This window comes from Protobothrops mucrosquamatus, unplaced genomic scaffold (assembly GCF_001527695.2).
Source record: "Protobothrops mucrosquamatus isolate PMUCROS unplaced genomic scaffold, P.Mucros_1.0 scaffold957, whole genome shotgun sequence".
Classification (NCBI taxonomy): domain Eukaryota; kingdom Metazoa; phylum Chordata; class Lepidosauria; order Squamata; family Viperidae; genus Protobothrops; species Protobothrops mucrosquamatus.
This window is the reverse complement of record NW_015387201.1, coordinates 68726-90879: the sequence shown is the minus strand read 5'-3', so window position 1 is coordinate 90879 and position 22154 is coordinate 68726. Positions and strand designations below refer to the sequence as shown.

The 22154-nt window shown below is 44.4% G+C and overlaps 1 protein-coding gene across 1 annotated transcript in view; it reads left to right on the top strand.

Annotated features, from left to right (window-relative positions):
• The first annotated feature begins 6975 nt into the window (after positions 1-6975).
• Positions 6976-22154, top strand: part of NADK (NAD kinase) — an 18212-nt gene continuing 3033 nt past the window's right edge. The window contains exons 1-8 of the mRNA XM_015819595.2: positions 6976-7050; positions 12730-12813; positions 13239-13311; positions 16749-16888; positions 20257-20386; positions 20730-20838; positions 21436-21521; positions 22081-22152. Of these exons, the coding sequence (XP_015675081.2) occupies positions 6983-7050; positions 12730-12813; positions 13239-13311; positions 16749-16888; positions 20257-20386; positions 20730-20838; positions 21436-21521; positions 22081-22152 (762 nt within the window). The 5' untranslated portion in view covers positions 6976-6982. The remainder of the gene's footprint in view (positions 7051-12729; positions 12814-13238; positions 13312-16748; positions 16889-20256; positions 20387-20729; positions 20839-21435; positions 21522-22080; positions 22153-22154) is intronic.

The following is a 22154-nucleotide window of genomic DNA, read 5'->3' as shown; positions in this document are numbered from 1 at the left end:
CGTGGACTTCAACTCCCAGAATTCCTGAGCCAGCCATGCTGGCTCAGGAATTCTGGGAGTTGCAGTCCACGAGGCATAAAAGAACCCAAGGTTGCTAAAAGCGATGCGGAGGGAAGAGGAAATGACCCATGCTGGCATAACTTCCCCTGTTCAAAGCCTGTTTGCTCCTTTTCGGGGCAGAAATTAACCCAGGATGCCGAAAAGAAACTGATTTATCCGGGGAAGATTTCCAGCCTGGCAAGGCAACAAGGGACCCGTGACGCAACGCCGCGCGCCTCTCTAGACTTTTCCAGCTCTTGAGGCCATCCGGCCGGCGCCAACGCGCAGGCGCGACGCCTTCCCTCACGGAGAGGAGGAGGAGGGCGCTGAGGCGGGCCGAGGGCGGAGAATGGGGGCGGTGCGTGGCGGGATCCGCGGCGGCGGCCGCCCTCGGCCGGATTCGCTGGCCTGGAGGCGCCCGCGGCGAGCAGCAGCAGCGGCGGCGGCGGCGACGACCTCAACGGCGGCGGCAGGAGGCCTGTGAGGCCCACCGCGGAGGGGCGCGCGCGAGAGGGAGCGGCGGAGGAGGGGCCTGGCGCGAGGGTGAGTGACGTCAGCGGGAGGGGAGGGGCCAGATGTAAAAAAAAAGGAGGGGGACGCTCGCCAGTTCCCCAACCTGGTGCCCACGGTCCCCCTCCCCATCTGCTGCCCCTCCAGGGACGCTGGACCACAACTCCCATCATCCACCCAACCCATCCCAGGCTTTTACCCCCAAGGGGATCATCCTGCCTGTCATTGCGTGGCTGGGGTGTTACACACACACACACACAAACACACACAACCCGCCTCCTTATTTTCCACCTTTGCTGGGCTGATTGTGGGTCTGTTCCTCTGTTGCAACTCCAAACCTGCTGGGCTGGTGAATGGTTCAGCAAACCAGGATCGGGATTAATTCAGTCAGCCATTAAAGGTGTTGTGTAAATGCCGCCTACATCAGCTGTGTGTTCTTTATGACATTTGATTGCGTTATAATTCCAACTTTCTTGCAGCCTGTTTCCAAACGCACCCGATTATAACTCTTTCGCGTGAGTAATAATAATTGATATCCCCAAAGGTGTTTTTTCCAAAAGGTAACTGGACTTTCTTGGTTTTTTTTCTTTTTCTGCTTTGAAAACCTTTCGCTTGTGAATGGAAGAAGCTTCTTGGATAAGAAGTGAAACGTTTTCAAAGGACAAAGAAAAACTCAGAAGGTCCAGTTGCCTTTTGGAAAGAATGCACCTTCGGGGCAATCAGGATCTAAATTAGGGGTAGTCAACCTTGGCTCTTTTATGACTCGTGGACTTCAACTCCCAGAATTCCTGAGCCAGCTTAGCTGGCTCAGGAATTCTGGGAATTGAAGTCCACGAGTCATAAAAGAGCCAAGGTTGACTACCCCTGACCTGAATGATTGAGAATCTCTACTATACACAGTAATAATAATCGATGCCTTTGACACCCTCAAAATTCTTCAGATCCTTGGGAAGGACTTAATAGGTGGATAAAAATGCCAAATCCAGTCTAAACATCTGTCAGACTGTATGACAGACCATAATAAATATAAGGATATAAATAAAATAGTAGGTTTCCAGAAAAGAGGGGCCATGATGTGGCCCAAAATCTTTTGCGAGCTTTCTTCCTTGGCAACTATTTGCTTGTAATTGTGGCGCATTTAATAACTGGTTCTAACCACTATTTGTTTAATTGCTTACAAAACAACGGGTTTTCTTGGAAGCGTGTCAAATTTTCTTTGTTGTTTTGACTCTGGAAATGCAATCTAATCATTTTTGGCTCTTTTGTTTAGCGCTGGAATTTTTGCAGAAAGAATGAGAAGGATACCTTAAAGTCACAGTCCAATAAATAGGACAACACAACAGTTACATGAATAGATTCACAAAAGAACCAAAAGCGAGCTCTCTTTAACAAGTATCCTCTTCTGTCTCTTTAAAGTGTGTTATTTTGTTTGGGAGGAACACCAGTCTTTTAAAGAAAGTAGTTGCTATAGTGCTTTCAGCAGTCAGACTTCAAAAGTTCCGTGGATACAATTAATAAAGGGAGAATAAGCCCGTTCCAATGTTCCTCTATATAGATGGTCTAATTAAAATTAAGAGCATATTTGTAAGAGACAACAGCCACCGATTGATAGAGATACCAATGTAATAGATAGCGGGAATGCTACAGATGTAGTTTATCTTCCTTTCAGCAAGGTGCTTTTGCAAGGTTTTCTGTGGGGTTGACAGGCCATGGGAAATGGACATAACAATTATTGGAGGAGGGGGTTGAATATTCATATCCAGGGAAAACTGATAGCTGAGTTAGATCCAATCATTATTTAAAAAAAAAAAGTCAACAGTCTCCTTCAGAACAGGGTGGAGATGCTTGAGTGGAGTTAGATTATCTCCTTCCTACATTATAATAGCAGAGATAAGAATTATCTCTTGATGTCACACACTGGGCTGTGTGCGCTTGACCTATTTATCCGTGGCTTGTTCAGAAAAATTAACCTTTTCTAGGTTGATGGACCTCACGGCCTGGGTTGGCAGACCCATGAATTGATGGGCCCTTGACTGGAGCTTGTGTAGGTAGCTTGCAATTTCATAGTACAGTATTGTGAAAACAAAACAACAACTATTAAGTGGAATCTTGTTGAGCTGGTCATTTTGCGAACCAGGTAGGAATCGTGTTACGGTATATGTTTCACCCTTGGTAGGTGGTGAATAAAATCGGCAAGGCTAAATCTAACAAATCCATAATTTCAAAGCCAGTGGGAGCAAGGCTGTGGAAAAAGTATAATGTTTGTTGTGTGTAGGGGTGGTGAACCGCTTGGAGCTAAGCCGTTGTCCAACCATAAAGTTACTCATTCCTTGGGGGACACTCAGAGTAAGGGCCTCCTTTTTCAAAATTTTTACAAACCAGGCAAGATAAGTTAATCGTAAATTGTACTGATGCTGGCTTCCTGCGTGGCTGAGAACCATAATATCATTTGCTTTGGGCTACAGACACTTCGTACATCTCATCCATTGTGGCTTGAAAACCAGGGTTCCTAACTTAGGTTTGGCCAGCCTAGCCAATTCCAGGTTATTCAGTAAATGGAAGCTAATCCAAGTGGCTCGGCTTAACCAGACCATTGCCTTGGTTTTAAAGGTGATTCAAGTCACATGCTTTCCACCGTCCTCCTCTATTAAGTTCAGAAATGTCTTTAAGCAACTTTGAAACCCCGTTCTTCATTCCAACCATCCTTTTGCGTTTGTTTTTTTTTCGAGCGGTGCAAGAAAAGTTACATACATAAGAATCCACCTTATTTGGAGAAGGGACGTTTCGGTCCTGCAGTTTCCTGTTTTCCGCTTCTCGGCAAGAAAAGATTTTGCAACTGGAACTAGAGTGACGAAATTCTTCAGTCCTCTCTGCACATTTATTTACTGTTCTGTAGTTCAGATTATAAATGGTAATACGACACAGGCAGGCATGGCTGAATGGCTGTGATAAAAACCAACGACCGATTCATTCTTTTTTTTGTAGTATCATTGGATAATCTTGGTTTTATCACTGTATCAATCAATCATATCCCACTTGATACGTTTCACATGGGTGGGTAAACTAGCCAGAGGGAAAAAAAGGCCTCACTAGATTAGATTAGATAACCTTTATTGTCATTTTTTCCTGTGTGGGCGCAACGGCACCCATTAAAAATGAAATTTAGTTGCTTGCTCTCAACGTGTACACATACATAACACACATTTAAAATGTACTATACACAACATATGTATAGACCTACACCCTTACATATAAGTAACCTATAAATATTAGTCACTGTCCATCTTGTGTCCACTAGACTCTTGAACCCAGGATCTTGGTCTAGTACTTGCAGACAAGCCAGGATTTTGCAGTCAACTTCCTGACAGTCAGAACAATTAACCAGTGGAACAACCTGCCTCCAGAAGTGGTGAATGCTCCAACACTGGAAGTTTTTAAGAAGAGACTGGACAGCCATTTGTCTGAAATGGTATAGGGTTTCCTGCCTGAGCAGGGGGTTGGACTAGATGACCTCCAAGGTCCCTTCCAACTTTATTATTATTATTATTATTAAATCAGATGATGTCTAGATGATTTTGGTCTCTACCATCTACCCAGGCAGCCAGCAATCATGCTGATTCAGGCGGATTGGAATTGTCCTCTGGAGAAATTGCCAAGTTGCGGAAAATCGGGTTTAAACATTCCGACGGTCAGTAAACGAATTGTGGCAAGTCGAGGACTATCTGTATATAAAATTGGGCCGTTCCTGAACAGATTACGGAGAACGCGATAAAGAAAGTGGAAACTGAACTTTCTGCCTGCAGACTTTTCAGCCAATAAATAATAAAACGGCCGTGCATTCGTCTGTAGAGGGGCTTGAAATGATTAGGACGCAGAGAAAAATTGGCCAAAATTAAAATGGCCTGTTCTCCAGTTATCTCATATTTTCTCTGCTTGAGAGAGGGGAAAAAAAATAGTACTGAATGGTATAGGGCTGTATGTATGCATCTTTTACAAATTGTATAAACGATGAATAAACCGCTTCATTTGCACTCACACACACACAAAAAAGAACCCGTTTGTTGTTCTTCTCTGAATGTCTCTTTGTTTTCCTCCTGGTGTGAGAATTCAAGCAATTTCTTAAAGATACGATTCAGAAGACAGTGTCTGCCAGGCTATTTTTGTGGCCCGTTGACAATGGCGTTAGTGTGGCCAAAGCAGTGTGTGAACCAATCAAGGAGAGAAGCAACCTAGAACTAAGGAGAAACTTCCTGACAGTGAGAACCATTAACCAGTGGAACAACCTGCCTCCAGAAGCGGTGATTGCGCCAACACTGGAAGTTGTTAAGAAGAAACTGGACAGCCATTTGTCTGAGATGGTGTAGGGTTTCCTGCCTGAGCAGGGGGTTGGACTAGATGACCTCCAAGGTCCCTTCCAACTTTATTATTATTATTATTAGTATAACCAGCCAACTGGGGTTAAGCTGCCAGGCTTGTACAGGTAGTCCTCACCCTTCAAAGTTACAACGGCACTGAAACGAGTGACTTACAATCGTTTTTCACACTTAACGACCGTTGCAGCCTCCTGGTCACGGGATTAAAATTCAGATGCTTGGCAACTGACTCATACTTATGACGGTTGCAGCATCCAGGGGTCACGCAAAGTCAATGGGAAAGCCAGAGTCCGTGGACAACCAGGTTATTAACAACCTAACATCTACACTGATTCACTTAACAAATGTGACAAGGAAGGTAGTGAAATGGGGCACAACTCGCTTAAGAAATATCTCACTTAAACTCTTTAACGGTCTAACCTGTGTACAAAATACTTGAATTAAACAAAAGAACAAAAAATAAATGTTTGACCCGCTGAGTTCTCATTTCAGAAAATTGGCTCAGCTAATACGTTTTACCAAGACGTTAAAGAATATATCACCGTTGTTCCAATAGGCCGTTAGTAGTTTTACTCATCAATGAATTGGATACAGAATTGGCAAATACTAACATGGGCAAATACGCATCAGTTGACATGAGCTGGAAACGAACAATGGACCCAGTAATTTTGAAATGATCCATTGAAAAGGGTGGAGGATGGAAGAAAGTAAATATTGATTTTTTTGTTGTTCTCTTTATGGATGCTTGGTATATTCTACTATTGCGCAGTGGGACTTTACTTCCTCATAAACTATGGGTCTCCACCCAACCGGGAATTTTACGCTGCTTTTTTTTTTTTTTTTGGTAGACTTTCTTCCGCAAAGTGTTCACAAAACTAGCTCTCTTTAGAGTGGGACACAGGTGAAACTGAAGCAGTTCAGGAAGTGGGCTGTCTCAAGTGCTAAAGTCACAAAAGAATGCCAGTCTCCAGGTGTGTCAGAACACCGTAGGGTCCCACATTTCTTTGGGACCACCGTGCACGTTGAAAAGTCAGACATTTGATATCATTTAATATTTTAATGATTGAGCCTTGCAGGTCAAAAACATTCCGGCTACTGTAACGTCTTCAAAATATTAATTAAAAAAACCCACTTGTTAGCTAATGTTGTAAATCCTCCATCCCCTTTTGCACACTTAGGTGATGTGTTTGTGCATGGCACCAATCAATAGTGGGGCCGTCAGGGAGGTTTTGATTAGCACCGTATGGAGGCCCAGCTGTTAGGGTTTACACACCATGGTTTATGTTTTGGCTCGGGGCCAGTTGTGACTTATTCCCCAAGTCACAAAGTCTGCAAGAAAACAGGCTCAGAGAGCACAAGGGACCCCCTTATCTGGAGGCTGCTTAACAAGAAATTAACCTTGGTCTTGGCTGTCTTGAAATCAAAATATTCCTTTCTGACTTCTCTGCATTCATATTTCCTTTTCCCTCCTTATAACATCTTGTATAACAGCTAAATTGGGTGAATCATTCTGGGTACTGGATAAAAGCAGAAACCTGCCCCCAAATTGTCGTTTTTGTTGTCACTGAAGAATTAGGAAACTTCTGGAGGTGGCAATGTCTTAAGATGAGAGGGTGGTTGCCAAAAAAAGTTTCCACGGGGGGCGGGATTTCCAAATTTCTGATCTTTCAACACTATTCTGACTTGTTTTCTTTTTTCTTTTTTTTTACTGGCTCTGATTTTAAACGCCAGCACTGATTTATTGGGGGCTTTCAAGTCACGGTTGGAAATGAGGACATGGCTAGCCAGCTTAGACTTCTGGAAAGGCAAATTAGAAATACACACCAGTACATAAATGCATCCAGAAGCCAAATTGTGGGATTGCTGGATCTTTGAACCCGACGGTAATTATAAATTGTCCATTTTTTCCCCCTCCCCTCTTTTCCCCCACCAAGTTCCTTCTCAAAATGGAGTTGGAAGCGGAGGCTTTTGGCCCAGCCGGCGAGGACGTGAACCCCAGCGCCATGTGCTACCAGTGCCCTACCTGTCACGCCGACGAGGAACGGAGCTGCACGAATTCCATGCGAGGCCGGACAAAAACTCGGAGCTTATCTGCTTCTCCCGCCTTGGGCAGCACCAAAGAATTCAGGTACCAGTTTACAGCACGATCCTCGATCACGCAATCACGGGTGGCTTTGAATGGGGATCTCGAGTGAATAACCTGACCTATGAATAAGCAGTCTGAATGGATCTCTCAGAGGACGGGCCCAACCCAGATCTCACCTGATTAGTTCGTAATTGTCCCCTGATTATTATCCAGTCACTCATCTGGTTTCTTAGGCCTTGGTTCTAAATAACCGCCGGTGTGATTGCCATCTAAACCGCACTGGGTATATATTAAAATTCTAAAAACTTCTAAAAACCTTTCCTCTGAGCTCTTGGCCGCCAAGGTTGAAGGTCCAGAGACTCCCCGTTTCAAAAAAAATATATCACAAACTGACCGTTTGGCTCCTTTCCAGATGTTTTGTTAAGTTTGTTAGGTGCTGTTTTCTAGCCAGAGTTCCACGCCAGAAAATTGTAGCTTATCAGTATGCAACAAATCAGGGGTATTAAACCATCATTTGACGAAAAGTCCTGGCTTATGCTGAAGCTGCTAATTTGAGCTTCTTGGCTTGGCTAAAACAGGCCACCGTATTTGATTGAAGACTTAATTCTTCTATAGAGAATTAGGGAAGATTGCAATTGGGGGAGGGGGGAAGTAAACTTCAATCAATCAATCAGAATAGAACTGGAAGGGACCTTGGAGGTCTTCTAGTCCAGCCCCCTGCTCAAGCAGGAGACCCTATACCATTTCGGACAAATGGCTGTCCGGTCTCTTCTTAAAAACCTCCAGTGATGGAGCGCCCACAACTTCTGGTGGCAAACTGTTCCACTGGTTAATTGTCCTCACTGTTAGGACGTTTCTCCTTAATTCCAGGTTGCTTCTCTCCTGGATTTGTTTCCACCCATAGTTTCTTGTCCTGCCTTCAGGTGGTTTAGAAAATAAGTTGACCCCCTCCTCTTTTTTGTGGCAGCCCCTCAAATACTAGAATACTGCCTGGCTTCCTTTTTTTCCCCCCTTCTATGTAGGAGATTTTTCTCACTGGAAGACAGAGGTTTTTGTTCCTCTCTCTCTGGAATAATTTGTTTCCAATGTGTCTTCGCAGAGATTAGATGTAGTGAGAATCCCCTGGCTGTGCAGATCTCCCAGGAATTTCATTGTGCAGCTCACCGTTGCACTCAGGGATAAGCAACACGTTTTGTGGCTAAATCCACTAAGGATGACCAGCTTCCCAGCCCTTCTGCTTCCCCATTGCCTGTGTTGCCTGGAAAAAAACTGCTGAATATTTGGAAAAAACAAAAAACAAAAACTTTTTTTCTCTGCCCAGATTCTGGATTAACTGCCACGAGGCCCCAAAGAAATCCTGCATACATTCTTTGTATATAGTAACAGTATAACAGAATTGGAAGGGACCTTAGAGGTCTTCTAGTCCAACCCCCTGCCCAAACAGGAGACCTTATACTATATATTCCGGACGAATGGCTGCCCAATCTCTCCAAATAAGTTCACACATTCTACTCGGCCTTCAGTGGCTTAAATTGGGTTTGTGGTGAGGCCACCGTGAGTTGGGCACCCTAAACCGTAAATCTCGGTTTGTGAACCGCCGTGGGGTTCTGACAACCGGGTAGGCCAAAATGAAGCGCTGGCATAGCTCCGTGCGTGAAGTCATCCATTTGGGGAGGAAGAAACCACTTGGCAGTTGGCTTAAACCATGTTCTAAAACCCAGCTCCTCTCCCAAACGTTTAAATCATTCTTTGCATCCCTCACGCGGTCTTTTTCACTGCTTGCAAAGTCCCGTTTTCAGCACCTATTTCCTCTTGGTTTTTGTTTCTTGATCACTTAGCAAACATTGGGTAAGTTGGGAAGCTTTGAGCTTGTGACTGCCCTAATACAAACAAAGAGGCTGATGTAGATACATGGAGCCATTAACTCTTAACATCATCCTCATCCTCATCATCATCCTCGTGTTACTTAAGTGGATAATCCCCGGGAAGTGATTGGAGTCGTGACCTAGTCCTTTTTCGCCCGCTTAAAGAAGATCTGCCTTCTCTATAAGTGATAGCAGATCTTATCCAACAGCCTCTGAATTGTCTAAGGAGGCTGCAGAAGAGGGAAAATTAATCTGTAGCATCAACGTTTTAGCTGGAGCCGCAAACCATTTTAAAGCAGCCTTTGAAATACTCCAGAATTACTCAGTAGCAGAGTATTGATCCCTTTTTAAAAAAATAAAATAAAATAAAAGGAGCCTGTGAAGCTATAACAGCCAGCCAGTTTGGTCTGGTGGTTAAGGCGCCTTGCAAGAAACTTGGCGATTGTGAGTTTTAGTCCCTCCTTAGCCGTGAAAGCTAGGTGGGTGATTTGGGGCCAGTCCCTCACTTCCCAGGTTTTTGGGGAAAATAGGAGGGGAAAGGTCTATCGGATATGTTCAGTGCCTTGAGTTATTTAGTAAAAGTAATAAAGGCAGGATGTACAGTGAAATAAAACAAGATAATAGTAGGCTGACAAGAGAGAAAAGGTACTACCTTCACAAAATGAAAGGAACATAGAGCAAAAGGGTTAGGAGGAACCTTGAAGATCATTTAGTCCAGTGTTTCTCAACCTTGACAATTTTAAGGCATGTGGACTTCAACTCCCAGAATTCCACAGCCAGCATTGCTGGCTGTGGAATTCTGGGAGTTGAAGTCCACATGCCTTAAAATTGTCAAGGTTGAGAAACACTGATCTAGTCCCACCTCCCTGCATTATTGACTTCCAACAGGGCAATTCAATTTTTTTATTTTTTATTTTTGCTTTGTTCCTCAGCCCAGAAAGCAGAAATATAAATATGAGCTTTGAGCTTTCAGACCACGGGGACGTAAAAAAAAAACAAAACCCCAGCCTGAGGGCCGTCTCCATAACCATAGAGAGACGCTCACGCAAAGGCACCCTTGCACGGACCTCCGAGGCGTTTGCTTATTTGTTGGGAGGTAATAATAAAGGAGGTAGTGTTGTTGACTTCAAACGTGCGAGGGGGAAAAACACAAAAGAGCTGTTGTCCGACTCTGACCTTGGCTGCAAATGCACAGCACGTTCGGGTGGGATCAAGATGGCAGAGTATGTGCTGGCACCATTCGGGAGAGCTTTGATAAGACCACCTGCTTGGAAACTCCCCCCCCCACTAAAATACCAGGTCCTGCAGAGCATAATCTCTAAAAACCGACATAACTTGCTTTTATTCCCAGTATACCTGGATGCCCCTTTAATGATTTATTTTTATCAATTTTTTTTTTAAAAAAAACCGTTTCTACAGCTGCCCCTCTCTCACGGTGACTCTGGGCAAGCGCCCACAATAAAACAATCCAAGCAGATTAAAAACCAATACAGCCAAAACGAATTCAAAAGATTTTTTGTTAAACTGGCAAAAAAAAGAGTAAGCATTGCAGGTAAATCCTCGACTCAAAATTTCTGTTGCTAAGACTCAGTGTTTCTCAACCTTGACAATTTTAAGGCATGTGGACTTCAACTCCCAGAATTCCACAGCCAGCATTGCTGGCTGTGGAATTCTGGGAGTTGAAGTCCACATGCCTTAAAATTGTCAAGGTTGAGAAACACTGCAGCTAAGTGAATGTTGTCCCGTTTTACGACCTTTCTTGCCACAGTTGTTAAGGGATTATCACTGCAGTTGTTAAGTTAGCAACACGGTTCAGTGAACCTGACCTCCCCATTCATTTTGCTAGACAAAGTCACAAAAAAGGGGAGGCTGCGTGCGTCATAAATAGGAGTCAGTTTTGCCAAGCGTCTGAATTTAGATCGTGTGACCACGGGGGACGCTGTTGTAACTTCATACCGTCACTAAAGAAACTGTTGTAAGTCAAGGACTACCTGTATTCCAATTAACCTTCATTAGCAGGCTCCAGGCTCCAGACCAGGTGAAAAAAAAACATGTTTTAAAGGCCTTATGGAAGGCTAACAGGATTACAGCCAGCCTCACCCTGGATGGGGCAGAGATTCTTCCGTGCAGGGACCTGGGGCTTTTCTCCTAGGTCCCACCCAACAAAACTCCCTTGTCGATGGGACTCACAACCTGCCTTTTCTGCCAGATCTGGTGGGAGGGCTTGGTGTAACCAGGGGGGAGATAGTCCCCCAAATATCCTGTCCCCATGCCATGTAGGACCTTCAAAGCCATAACCAGCACCTTGACCTGGATAGAGCTGAGCTGTATCTTGTGTTCTCTCTGATTGCTGCAGGTGACAGGCAAAAAGGTTAGGAGCAGGTTAGCTTTCCTAGTCCCCTGGGGCGAAGAAAAAAAAAAATCACCTCCTGGGTGACCACAATAATTGTTGGCCACTTAGTTCCTTGAGATTGCTAATTGCCCCGTGAGGCTTATTGGAAGCCAAATTTTGTAAGGTTGCCTGAGTCACTGATCCTCATAGCTTGTGCCAGTAATCTGCTTTAAATGCTGTGATGTAATGTGGGTGGGACCTCTGGCCCCCACAGAGCTCCAAAAACAGCCCTGAATCATTTGTATTGTGACGCCAGGGGAACCACACAGTTACGGGTGTTAAATCCCATCAACCGTAGGCATTAAGCTGAAGGATATTTCCACCCAAAAACGAAACGGTCCCCGTGCCGTTTGGCTCACGGCCCCCAGCCCTCCCTCAAAGATCAAAATTGGGATCCCTCCCAGAACAGTGGCCAACATCTGGAGATCTCAGTAAGCAGTGCACCATTGTTTTTGCAGCAGCTCAACAACTCCAGGCAGGACCATCCGGGGATATCTTAAGATATTTTTTTTTTTAACAGTGGGAAATTACAGGTTGTTTCTTTCCTAGAACGAACCAAGCCTCAGCTCTCATTTTATTAGTTCTGAATATCGTAAAAAATATACTGCTTTCCTTGCGCCTGCGCGACCTGCTCTAAAATCCCTGCTTTTGAAGCAACAGGAAGTTGCATCCAAATCTGTCGGACCAGTAGCTTACACAAAGTTCTAATTACTGGTCGGGAATTCTTGTTGCAGCATATGTGTAAAAGAAATGAACAAAGCATTTTGAGAGTTGCAACGTTCCTAACTGAGCTATTTCAGCCCCCGGCAGGAACATTCTGATGGTGACACCGGATGTTTCAACCTTGCAGGAAATGGCCTCTTTTGCCATATTTTATTTACCATTCATTCTTTTCTTGGGGTTCTTTTTTTCTTCTGTCTGGTGAGTTCCCCTGATTATCTTAAGCCAGTGTTTCTCAATCCTGGCACTTGAAGATGGGTGGACTTCAACTCCCAGAATTCCTCAGCTGCCTGGGGAATTCTGGGAGTTAAAGTCCGCCCATCTGAAAGCTGCCAAGATTTGAGAAAGACTGGATTCAGCTATAAAGTATAGTTGACTTAGTTGGATTCCCCTGCACATCCTTAAGTCAAACTGAGACTAACTACATTTATTATCATGGTTTTTAGTATCGCCTGTTCACCGCCCTGAGTCCCGCAAGGGAGATAGGGCGGTATATAAATTTAATAAATAAATAAATAAATTGTCTTGACGTGATGGGAACCCATTCTGTAGACTAGAGTACATTTTTTTCAGTAGCCTATTGAAATTTCAGAATTTTGAGCTAAATCAGACTTTGTTGCTGACGGTTTTAGGGTGGGGGGGGAGTTAAAATTGTAAACTGATGTTCCTTTTTTTAATCCTCGAAGACAATGTTGCATCTTCTTGAGTTGTTGGGAACTAAATTCCCGCTGTTTCTCTTCCTAGGAGGACACGTTCTTTACATGGACCATGCCCAGTCACCACGTTTGGACCAAAAGCTTGCATGCTGCAGAATCCCCAAGCCATTATGTAAGTGGAAACTTCCTCCATCTTCTTTGTCTTTCCAGGAACAAAAGCCGATTAAATTAAGGAACAGTCACAGAGAATTCCAGACACCTCAGTCTGAATGGTTGAATTTGTTTGTACTTTGCTTGGTTAAACACAGTGGCTCCTGAAAACTGTTTCCTTGTTTTGTCCCATAAAAACTCTGATTCACTCATACGACGCTTATTGCTTTGCAAAGGTGGATTTAGTTGACTTTGATCATGTTACCATAAAAGGGCAGCTGGGGTGCATTTGTTTTTGAATGGAGAGAAGGTGGTGACCGCTTATCAAGGTGTGGTCCCCCCAGCTAGATGTTTGTCTTCTGCTTCCTACAGAAGACTTAGCTTGAGTTCCATGTTTTGGAACAAGTTTTGAACAACTTGACCTCATGAACTTGGCCTCCTTCACAGAAAGGGCCTCAGAAGTAGACTGGCTCTGATCAAAATCCTCTCCCCAAAGGGACATTTTAAATGGGATAATAAGGTATGTCTACATAGCGTTTCATCTCACATTGAAAAGGATTGGTCTGTGTGCCCGTTGCCTTTTCCGTGTATATTTTCCATTGCCTGTCGCCTGGAATATATTTTTGCTACCTTCAGTGGGATATTTACAGTGGCCCTTGGAGTAAACAGGAATTAAGACAGGTCCATGGAGTGAGTGGACCTTGGAAGATCTTGGAAGGTCATTTAATTGATTTTCCTACACAACGTAGAGAGGGTTGGTCTGCATCGTGCTTGGAGACTTGTATGATTCTCGCATTGTTTTCTTCCGCTTCTGAGTGACGTCCTTGACATACCAGCTTTTTCTGATGATGAGTCTCCAAACGTTGGGTGACGTGCCGTTGAAGTCTAACCAGAAACCTCGTTTGGCAGGCTGTGGTGGGAGCTGTAGACAGAGGTTGGCGAAGCCAAGGTTGGGAAGAAGAGAGAAAAAGAAAGGAGTGCAGAAGTGGCCTCAAAGAAGGAATGCCAGCTTAGTCCCGAAAGGGAGGAAGGAGTGAGAAAGAAAGTCAAGATTGCCTAGCCTTGATTTTCTTTGGTGTAAGAGGGGCCGAGAATCTGTGAGGCTTTCAAGATTTTGCTGTTATACTTTTAACAACAGAATTCTAACAGTTCTTTGTTTCTCGACACATCTTGCCTCTAGAGGGTGACATTTGCAGCCATTTGAGTTCAGGTGCCTCTATTTTAAAAAATCTCAAGGAGAGTTTGTTTACAGGCGATCCTCGACTTACGACCACATTCCTTAAGTGAATTTTGCCTCATTTGACGACCTTTCTTGCTACATTTGTTGAGTGAATCACTGCAGTTGTTCATTTAGTGACCCGGTTGTTAAGTGAATCTGGCTTCTCCCCCCCATTGACTTTGCTTGTCAGAAGGTCGCAAAAGGGGGGGGTCACATGACCCCGGGACACAGCAACAGTCATAAGTACAAGTCAGTTGCCAAGTGTCCGAATTGTGATTACGTGACCGCGGGGAGGCTGCAAGTGTCGTAAATGTGAAAAACGGCCCTCAGTCACTTTTTTCACTGCCGTTGTAACTTTAAATGTTCGCTAAACAAACCGTTATAAGTCGAGGACTGCCTGTTCCTGAAGGCTCTGGAGAGACTCTCCAATTATCTAGAATTACTTTCCAGCAGTGTTCCAGAGCAGCCTTTCAGCGTAGAAGAAATTCATTTAATCATAATTTTTTGAAAAGCACCACTTCTCCTTTAGCGGTGCCAGCTGACAGCTTTTTCTGAAATGGGGAAACAGTTGGGACCAAAATGGTACGGTATTTTCAGCCTATAGTTTTTCATTAAGAGAGGCTGGTCAGCACAGTCGGTGTGAATTCTTATTTTTGACGTGTATTGGGCAAGTGGGAGGTTTTAGACCTTTAAACAACATGCAGGTCTTTCTCTCCATCTTTGAGGGTTGAGTGGTTCTCCTTATTTTGGCCAGTAGGTCACCCTAACCAGCTGATCTGACGATTAAATTAATTCCTTTTTTCTGCCCTTGCACCCAAACAGCGGCTGAAATTGTCTAGATTGCAAACAAACCATGATTAAAGCTACTCGAGCTTTTAGCACCTTGCGTGAACCCAGTTGATCTGTCTTTGCGGGTGCGTAAGCCTGGGCAATAAGTTAAAATTTTCACGAGCCTTGTGTACACACGCACGACATACGTTTCAGTCCAGAATCTGACACTCAGGATGCTTCCTGATAGAAGATTCCTTATGTCTCCATCAAATTCACCACTGCCTTTTCCGCTGCAGGAGACTGGAAATTTTTTGGCAATGAAATCTATTCACCTGAGAATAATTCTGATTTATCTTCTGCATGGCAGCTTTGCACGGTAGCATTTTGGAAAAGAAATCTGGCGTCTCCTGGTGTCTGGGTGGTTTTTAAAATTTGTTCACATGTGTACTGCCAGGAAATGGATGGTGATGTGGGGTTTTATTTTGGGGGGGAACCTGTGAGAATCAGGAACGATGATCCTCTATTAAGAGAACGGCTGCTTCCCCATTTTCTGGGTTCAACCCCTAGTATTTCTGCACAGGGCTGAGAAAGAGACACCCACCCCCCAACTCCATCGCTTTCTGTACCTGCTAGGACTCGTGTCTTTCCCCCCCCCTCCCAGGAAAATGCCAGCTTGAGCAGGTTGTTAGATCTACTCAGATCCAATCCTGGGGTTTGGGATCTGGGTTTTTCTCTTGGCGATTTAAACTTCCTCCTCATTGCTCCTTCATAAACCATTTTAGCCCACGACAGAGGCCGAATGCAAAGTGGAGAGGCAGACAGGGTTAATATTTGTTGACTCGTCCGAACAACGTAACCTGTGTCCTTCGTTTCTTCATATCTCTGAGTCAATTGTGGTTTAACTTGATTTTTTTCCCCCCCATCTGAATTCCCCAGTCTGCATCAGCACTCCTGTGCATCCACTAAGGGACTGATTCTCATAAATTGGCTGATAAGCTGGTTTGGGATCCTCCACCCTTCCCACTCCAGCTGTTTTCTAATCCTTGGGCTTTTGCAGATGGCAAGTTTTTTTTTTAAAAAAAGACACCCCTGCACAAGACAGTCAAGAACCGAAGCCGCCCCACTCTCTTCACAAGAGAGAGGAACAACACTGACTCAGTCCCTGCCCTGGCCAACACACACACACACACTCACACACACACGCACACCTCCGTTCCAGGTGACGGTCAGGCCCTCCTGTGGTTTGGAAGCCGATGGGTTAAAGGCAGACTTGTCACTTATTCAACTTTGGACTTGCATCACCCATTTTTTATCACCAGGTTAGAGCAGCTCCTCCTTTTGGGCTGTGCTGGGGTTGTACAATATAATAATGTGTGCTGAGATTAATCCGCTGGCCAAGGAGGCACGGAGCGTTTCTCGTCCGTGGAGCATCCAGGAAAGAAAAAAACAAACCAAGAACGGGAGGCACAACAGCAGCCGAGCGATTCGACTTCCCTCCTTCACATCCTTTCTTTCAGTTTTAGTTTTGTCTGGCTGTTTTCAAAAGTCCAGATTTACTTCTCCAAATCATTTTCTTTTCCTCCTGAAGAATCCCAAGTTGCCTGTACGAGTAGGCAGTTAGCTGGCCGTGCCGTCTCTTCCTTTTAATCGGAAATTCCAGCATGAAGCTGAGGACGATTGTGGTTTGTTATGCAAAGACCCATCTGGCAAAATCTGGCTTTGATTAAAACTTGTTTGTAAACCACCGTTAACGCAACAAGGAGCTGGAGGAGCAAAAGTAGTTTTTTTTAAATTCTCGCACCGAGCACTTTTCCTTTTTTGTTGTTTTTGTTGTGTTTTTTTTTTGTATTGATTTGAGAGGCCTTTGGATAATTCTTTGCGGTGGCTTTTTCCAAGTAAGCAGCGATACTGATTTTGGGAGAGGCATCAAAGCAGTTTAAAAAATGAAAGTCGGACTTCTAAGGTAGTTATTTGGCTCCGGAAAAGATTATTTTGGAGGCTGTTTTTTGCCCTTGGGTTCACCGCGCGCGCCTGACTTCTGGGAGAGAAGGATGAAAATTTTTCAGCACCTCAGTAATTGCTCCTTCGGTCCGTCATCCTGGAAGTGGTGAGTCTTGGGAGGAGAAGGGAAATAGTTGTGAGTAGGAAATAGTAGAGAAAGTGAACAGAAAATGACTCCGATGGCTGAGATTTTGTCGGCAGGAAGATCCTCCGGAGGAGTTAATTATCGCTTTGTCTTAGAAAAAGTTAATTGAAGTTTCTGGAAAGCCGGGTTGATCCTTTCGAAATGCTGAAATCACATTTTTCCGGGCTCCACCTTGAAGTAAACTGCAGGGTTAGGACGAAAATACCTTACAGGTTAAAAGTTCTCCGAAGTGCGGTTTCTAATTTCCTTTTTTTTTTTTCCCATTCTTTCTTTTCATTATTTCCCATTCTTTCTTCTTTCCTTCCTTCCCTGTGGATTTTTCTGCCGGGAAGTATATAAAAAGCATCGGGTTAAAAAGTTTAAAAAAAAAAAAACAGGCTCAATTTTCCATGTTTTGTTTTTAAGGCACAGTTGGGTTATAGTTCATTTCTTCCTTTGACGTGTTTGTGGTGTTGTGGCCTGCCTGTCTTCTGTGCAGCTTTAAAGCAGACTTTTATAATCACCTTTCCCAGGTTATGCAAGGTGGTAGGGATGGCTTAAGATTTATCCTGAGTTCATTGCCAAGACCTTCTGGCTTTTTTGGAAACGCATAAACAGATTTCTGTCCAGATTTGAAGCCTTGCTTTCCACCAGCAGATAGAGTTGGCTATTGATTTATTTTTTTTGCTACCGATAAAAAAACAGCAGGGGAAAATATTTGTCTAATATTTTGTAAGTGTTACCTGGAATGATTCCAGATGGCAACATCCCCTTTAGTTAATTGTTAATATAACAGAGAGACAACTATACTGAGTTAGAATGAAGAATTTAGTTCCAGCTTTAGAAATCATGAGTTTAGTTTAGTAGTATCCTTGTGTGTGAGAGATAGATAGATTAGACAGACAGACAGATATTTGCCATGGGTAGAAATAATATATAAGTCTAATTGCCACTGTTAGCGAAATCTTTTGTTAATTTTCTGATATCCTTTTAAAATTGGTTGGGTGGCCATCTTGTAGCACGGAGTTCCACAGTTTGCAGCCTGCAAAGAAATGTCAGTTTAAGAACGATTCAGCCTAATTTCAACAAATACGAAGGATTTAAGCATGAAATATCTTCCCTCTTACCTTTGGCTGCATTCTTATACACACAGATTCACCTCGGGTTAACTTACTTGAAAAAAAAGAAAAGAAAAAAAAGGAGAAGGAAAGCATAAGAATGCAGTTATTTTTAAAATCAAGAGCTGCCTTTAAAAAAAAAGAAGTGCTAAATGGAACTTTTTGTGAAGGGATAAGAAAAGTGGTTTGATAATAAAGCTGGGTTTGATTCCGAAACATCTGCGGGTCTAGGCTGACCAGCTTCTCAAGAGATATCTAAACGGCGTGAGGACGAGAAGATTTTTTACCGCTGTAATTTGCCCAGCTATTGGATTCTTCATTGGAAAACAATGGACGGCATTGTTACGTTCCCCTCCTTTCCGACAGAATTTACTAAGCTGATCTCAGAGTCCTTGAGTTGATCACCTCTAACCGGAATGTCCATTTCTAGATCTTCCAAGCCAGCATTGACGTCTCACTGCTTGAGCAGGGGGCTGGACTAGAAGACCTCCGAGGCCCCGTTCAACTCTGTTATTCTGCTTTCTGAAATGGAATACGAGCCCCTTCGGCTTGGTGGCACTTAAAAAACTCCATCCCGGAGAACATCTAGCTCCTTGTCAACCTCTCCCTAGAAAGGGAGTGAATTTAATCACGTGTGATTTTGATATTACTACAATAGCGCTCCTGTCTTTTCCGGAGTGGCCTGTCCAGAGAGAGGCCGCAGAAATTTCCCGTACCGCTGCGTTCGATGCCGGCTCACCATCCCCGCTTAAATAAGGGAGAGCTTGTGTCTTTTTCCCCCGCGTTGCTCACCTGCCAGATGTGCTTTGCGTGGGAACGGCCCGTGGGGTTTAACCTGTTGGACGACCGGCGGCAGCTTCACAGCAACACCTTCCCTCGCTTGACGCATTTGCACATTGCGTAAGGCAGAGATCAGAGACCTTGGCAAGGCGCCAAAGTGGGTGTTTGGAAGCTGGAACGTCCACGGGGAGTTCAGCAGCCTAGGGCAGTGTTTCCCAACCCGTGGCAACTTTTACGACTTTCAACTCCCAGAATTCCCCCGCCAGCGTGAGGCATTGTGGGAAGTGTGTAGGGCAGTGGTTCTCAACCTGTGGGTCAGGACCCCATTTGGGGTCGATCGACCATTTCACGGGGGTCGCCAAGCAAGGCTGTCCGCCATTTTTTTTGTCCGCCATTTTTTTTTGTCTGCCATTTTTTTCCCCTTTTCCGGCGGGTGCCTTACCTCCCTTGGGCTGGGCCAGCTGGTGGTCGGCCTGCTCCGTCTCTGCCGCTTGCCAGCTACGCCTCGGCCGGCGCAGGGGGCGGAAGCACGCATGCGCGGCGCTCCCGGGCAGGGAAAGTCCTCGACTTACGACTGGTTGGGTAGTCCTCGACTTACGGCCGGTTTAGTCCTCGACTTACGACCGGTTTAGTCCTTGACTTACGACCGGTTGGGGTCGCGGCATTAAAAAGGTTGAGAACCACTGGTGTAGGGAGTCTGGGCCAGTTTGGAAAACACTAGCCTGTCAGCTGATTCGAAGAGGCAGAGTTGCACCCAGGAAGTGACCGAATGCAGTGCCCTCTGCGTACGGGCGAGCGAATAAATTGAATAAGTAAATAAAACGGGATGGCTTTAACTCGTTCGCTAGCCTCTTTTTGCAGTTTGTAACTCTTAGAACTTTTGCTAAAGGGACGCTTTGCTTCTTGGACAGAAAGGTGTGCCTTTGTCTCTAAAATGTAGCTTATCTCCAAGATTTAAGGTTCCTGTCCTCGTGGACAGGCCGTGTGAACGGATGGGAAAAAAACCGCCACTGCGTTAGACACAGGTTCTTGAATAAATCGGTCCAGACTCTCCCACTGAATCGTCTTTCAGATACCAGCATTCGAGGGATCACAGCTTTCAGCATTAACAGAAGCTCTGAAACAAAGCAGAATCCTGGGAAATTCCTAAACTGAAGCAGAATGTCTGCGTTTGTCTGAGTGACAGTTTCGTTACATAACACATGGATTTTTTTTTTAAATAAAACTGCAGAGGTTCATGTGGTCATATTCTGGCCTGTAAAAAAAAATCCACCCTGGGGAGAAATTTACATTTCAATCCATCCTTGGAAAATTGTATTTCTCCTGCTGGAGGAAAACCAACAGGCAAAGGGGAAACTACTTGTGTGTGTTGTTTTTAAAAAAATCCCATTTGTTCTTTTTTTGTTTGTGTGTGTGCAAAAATTATAGCATCCTGGCCTTGTCTTCCCACAGGCACATTCAGGATCCAGCAAGCCAGCGATTGACATGGAACAAAGCGCCCAAAAGCGTCCTTGTGATCAAGAAGATCCGAGACGCCAGTCTTCTGCAGCCGTTCAAAGACCTCTGCATCTACCTGACCGAGGTAAGCTGGACATGGCTATGTCATTCTCCCTCTCCTAGATAAGCAGAACGTGGACTACGAATCCTGGCTTTTTCCTGCTGGTGCAGATCTTGGAATACTGGAAGGCTTGCATCCTGTTTTGGCCGTCGCGGCATAAAAACGATTCCACCCAGTTCGTCTCCCCAGCTTAATTTAACATACGTAATTAACCAGCATTGAAACTAACTCAGCAAGCTATGTGAATACGGCCAGTAATTCTTTGGGCTGACCTGCTTCAGTGGGACCGTTGAAGATTCCTCAGAGGTTTTTTGTTGTTGTTGATGTTGTTGACTTGTTTATGTCAACGCCACTTCTGCCTTTCCAGGTGAACAGTATGCTGGTTTACGTGGAGAAGAAAGTCCTGGAAGATCCAGCCATTGTGAACGATGAGAGTTTTGGGTCGGTGAAGAAGCGGTTTTGCACGTTTAGTGAAGGTACTTAGCCGCCTCGGCACTGCCAGGTGGTTCAAAAGGGCTCTTGCCAGATAGATAGTATGGGGGAGTCCTCAGCTTACGACCGGTTGCTTAAGACGGACCCAGAAAAGCTACTTAACAATCTGGTTCAAAGGTCCTATGTCGGGGAGCCCTTTATAGTCAACGTGACCAGATTTTGGGCACTTTGCAACCAGCCCATCTTTACAGCCATTTGTAGTGCCCTATAGTCATGTGAACGTGATTCAATCAATCAATCAATCAATCAATCAATCAATCAATCAGAATAGAGTTGGAAGGGACCTTGGAGGTCTTCTAGTCCAGCCCCCTGCTCAAGCAGGAGACCTTATGCCATTTCAGACAAGCGACTGTCCAGTCTCTAAGACTCTAAGACGCGGGCTTGGGAAGAATAACTTTTAATGTCAGGCAGCTGCCAAAGAGCCCAGCATGAATGTTATTAAATGACCATAGTTAAAACAGGACCAGATAAAAAGATCTTTCATTCTGTCATCTGCCTGCATCTTTGCTTGTTTAATTGGTGGCAGGGCTAGAAGTCTTAAGATCTTGAAAAACAAATGTCTTTTTCCCCCCTTTTTGTAGATTATGACGATATCTCAGATCAGATAGATTTTATCATCTGCCTGGGCGGAGACGGGACGTTACTCTACGCTTCATCGCTTTTCCCGGTATATTATGAGCTCAAATACCCATTGGTTAAAAAAAAAAAGAAAAAAGAAAAGAACCACACATTTATTCTACCGAGACCTGGAGAAAAAAGTCCAGGTTAAATGAAACCCAGACAAATGTGTAGAACACAAGGACAGTGCAGGTGCCTTTAAACACACAATAGAAGAGCCAACCGCAAAATTGTTGTGCTTTTTGTTTCCAGCATGGTCTGTCTCCCAGTGACTCTGGATGGTTTACAAATTCTTAAAAACATTTAAAAACAAGAAACAGTACCAAAAAAAAAAAAAATCCAAAACGACATAGAACAGAGAAAAATGTCTTAAGAACCGGTGATTTTTTGCTGAGCTAACTTTGCAAACCGAGCAAAAGTTAGCTTGACGCATTTGCTCCGGATTTTGCACTCATTCCCAATTAATGCAAAACAATTCAAGGGCATTTTGTCCCAGACGTAAGAACAAGGACGAAAATGCTCAGGGGATGCTGTTTTCCCCAACTCTTTCTCCGTGCTTTCTAACATTCCCCCTCTCCCTGTTGTTGTTTTTTTTCCTTTGCCAACAGAGGAGCGTACCCCCAGTCATGGCTTTCCATTTGGGGTCCCTGGGCTTCCTCACCCCCTTCAACTTTGAGAACTT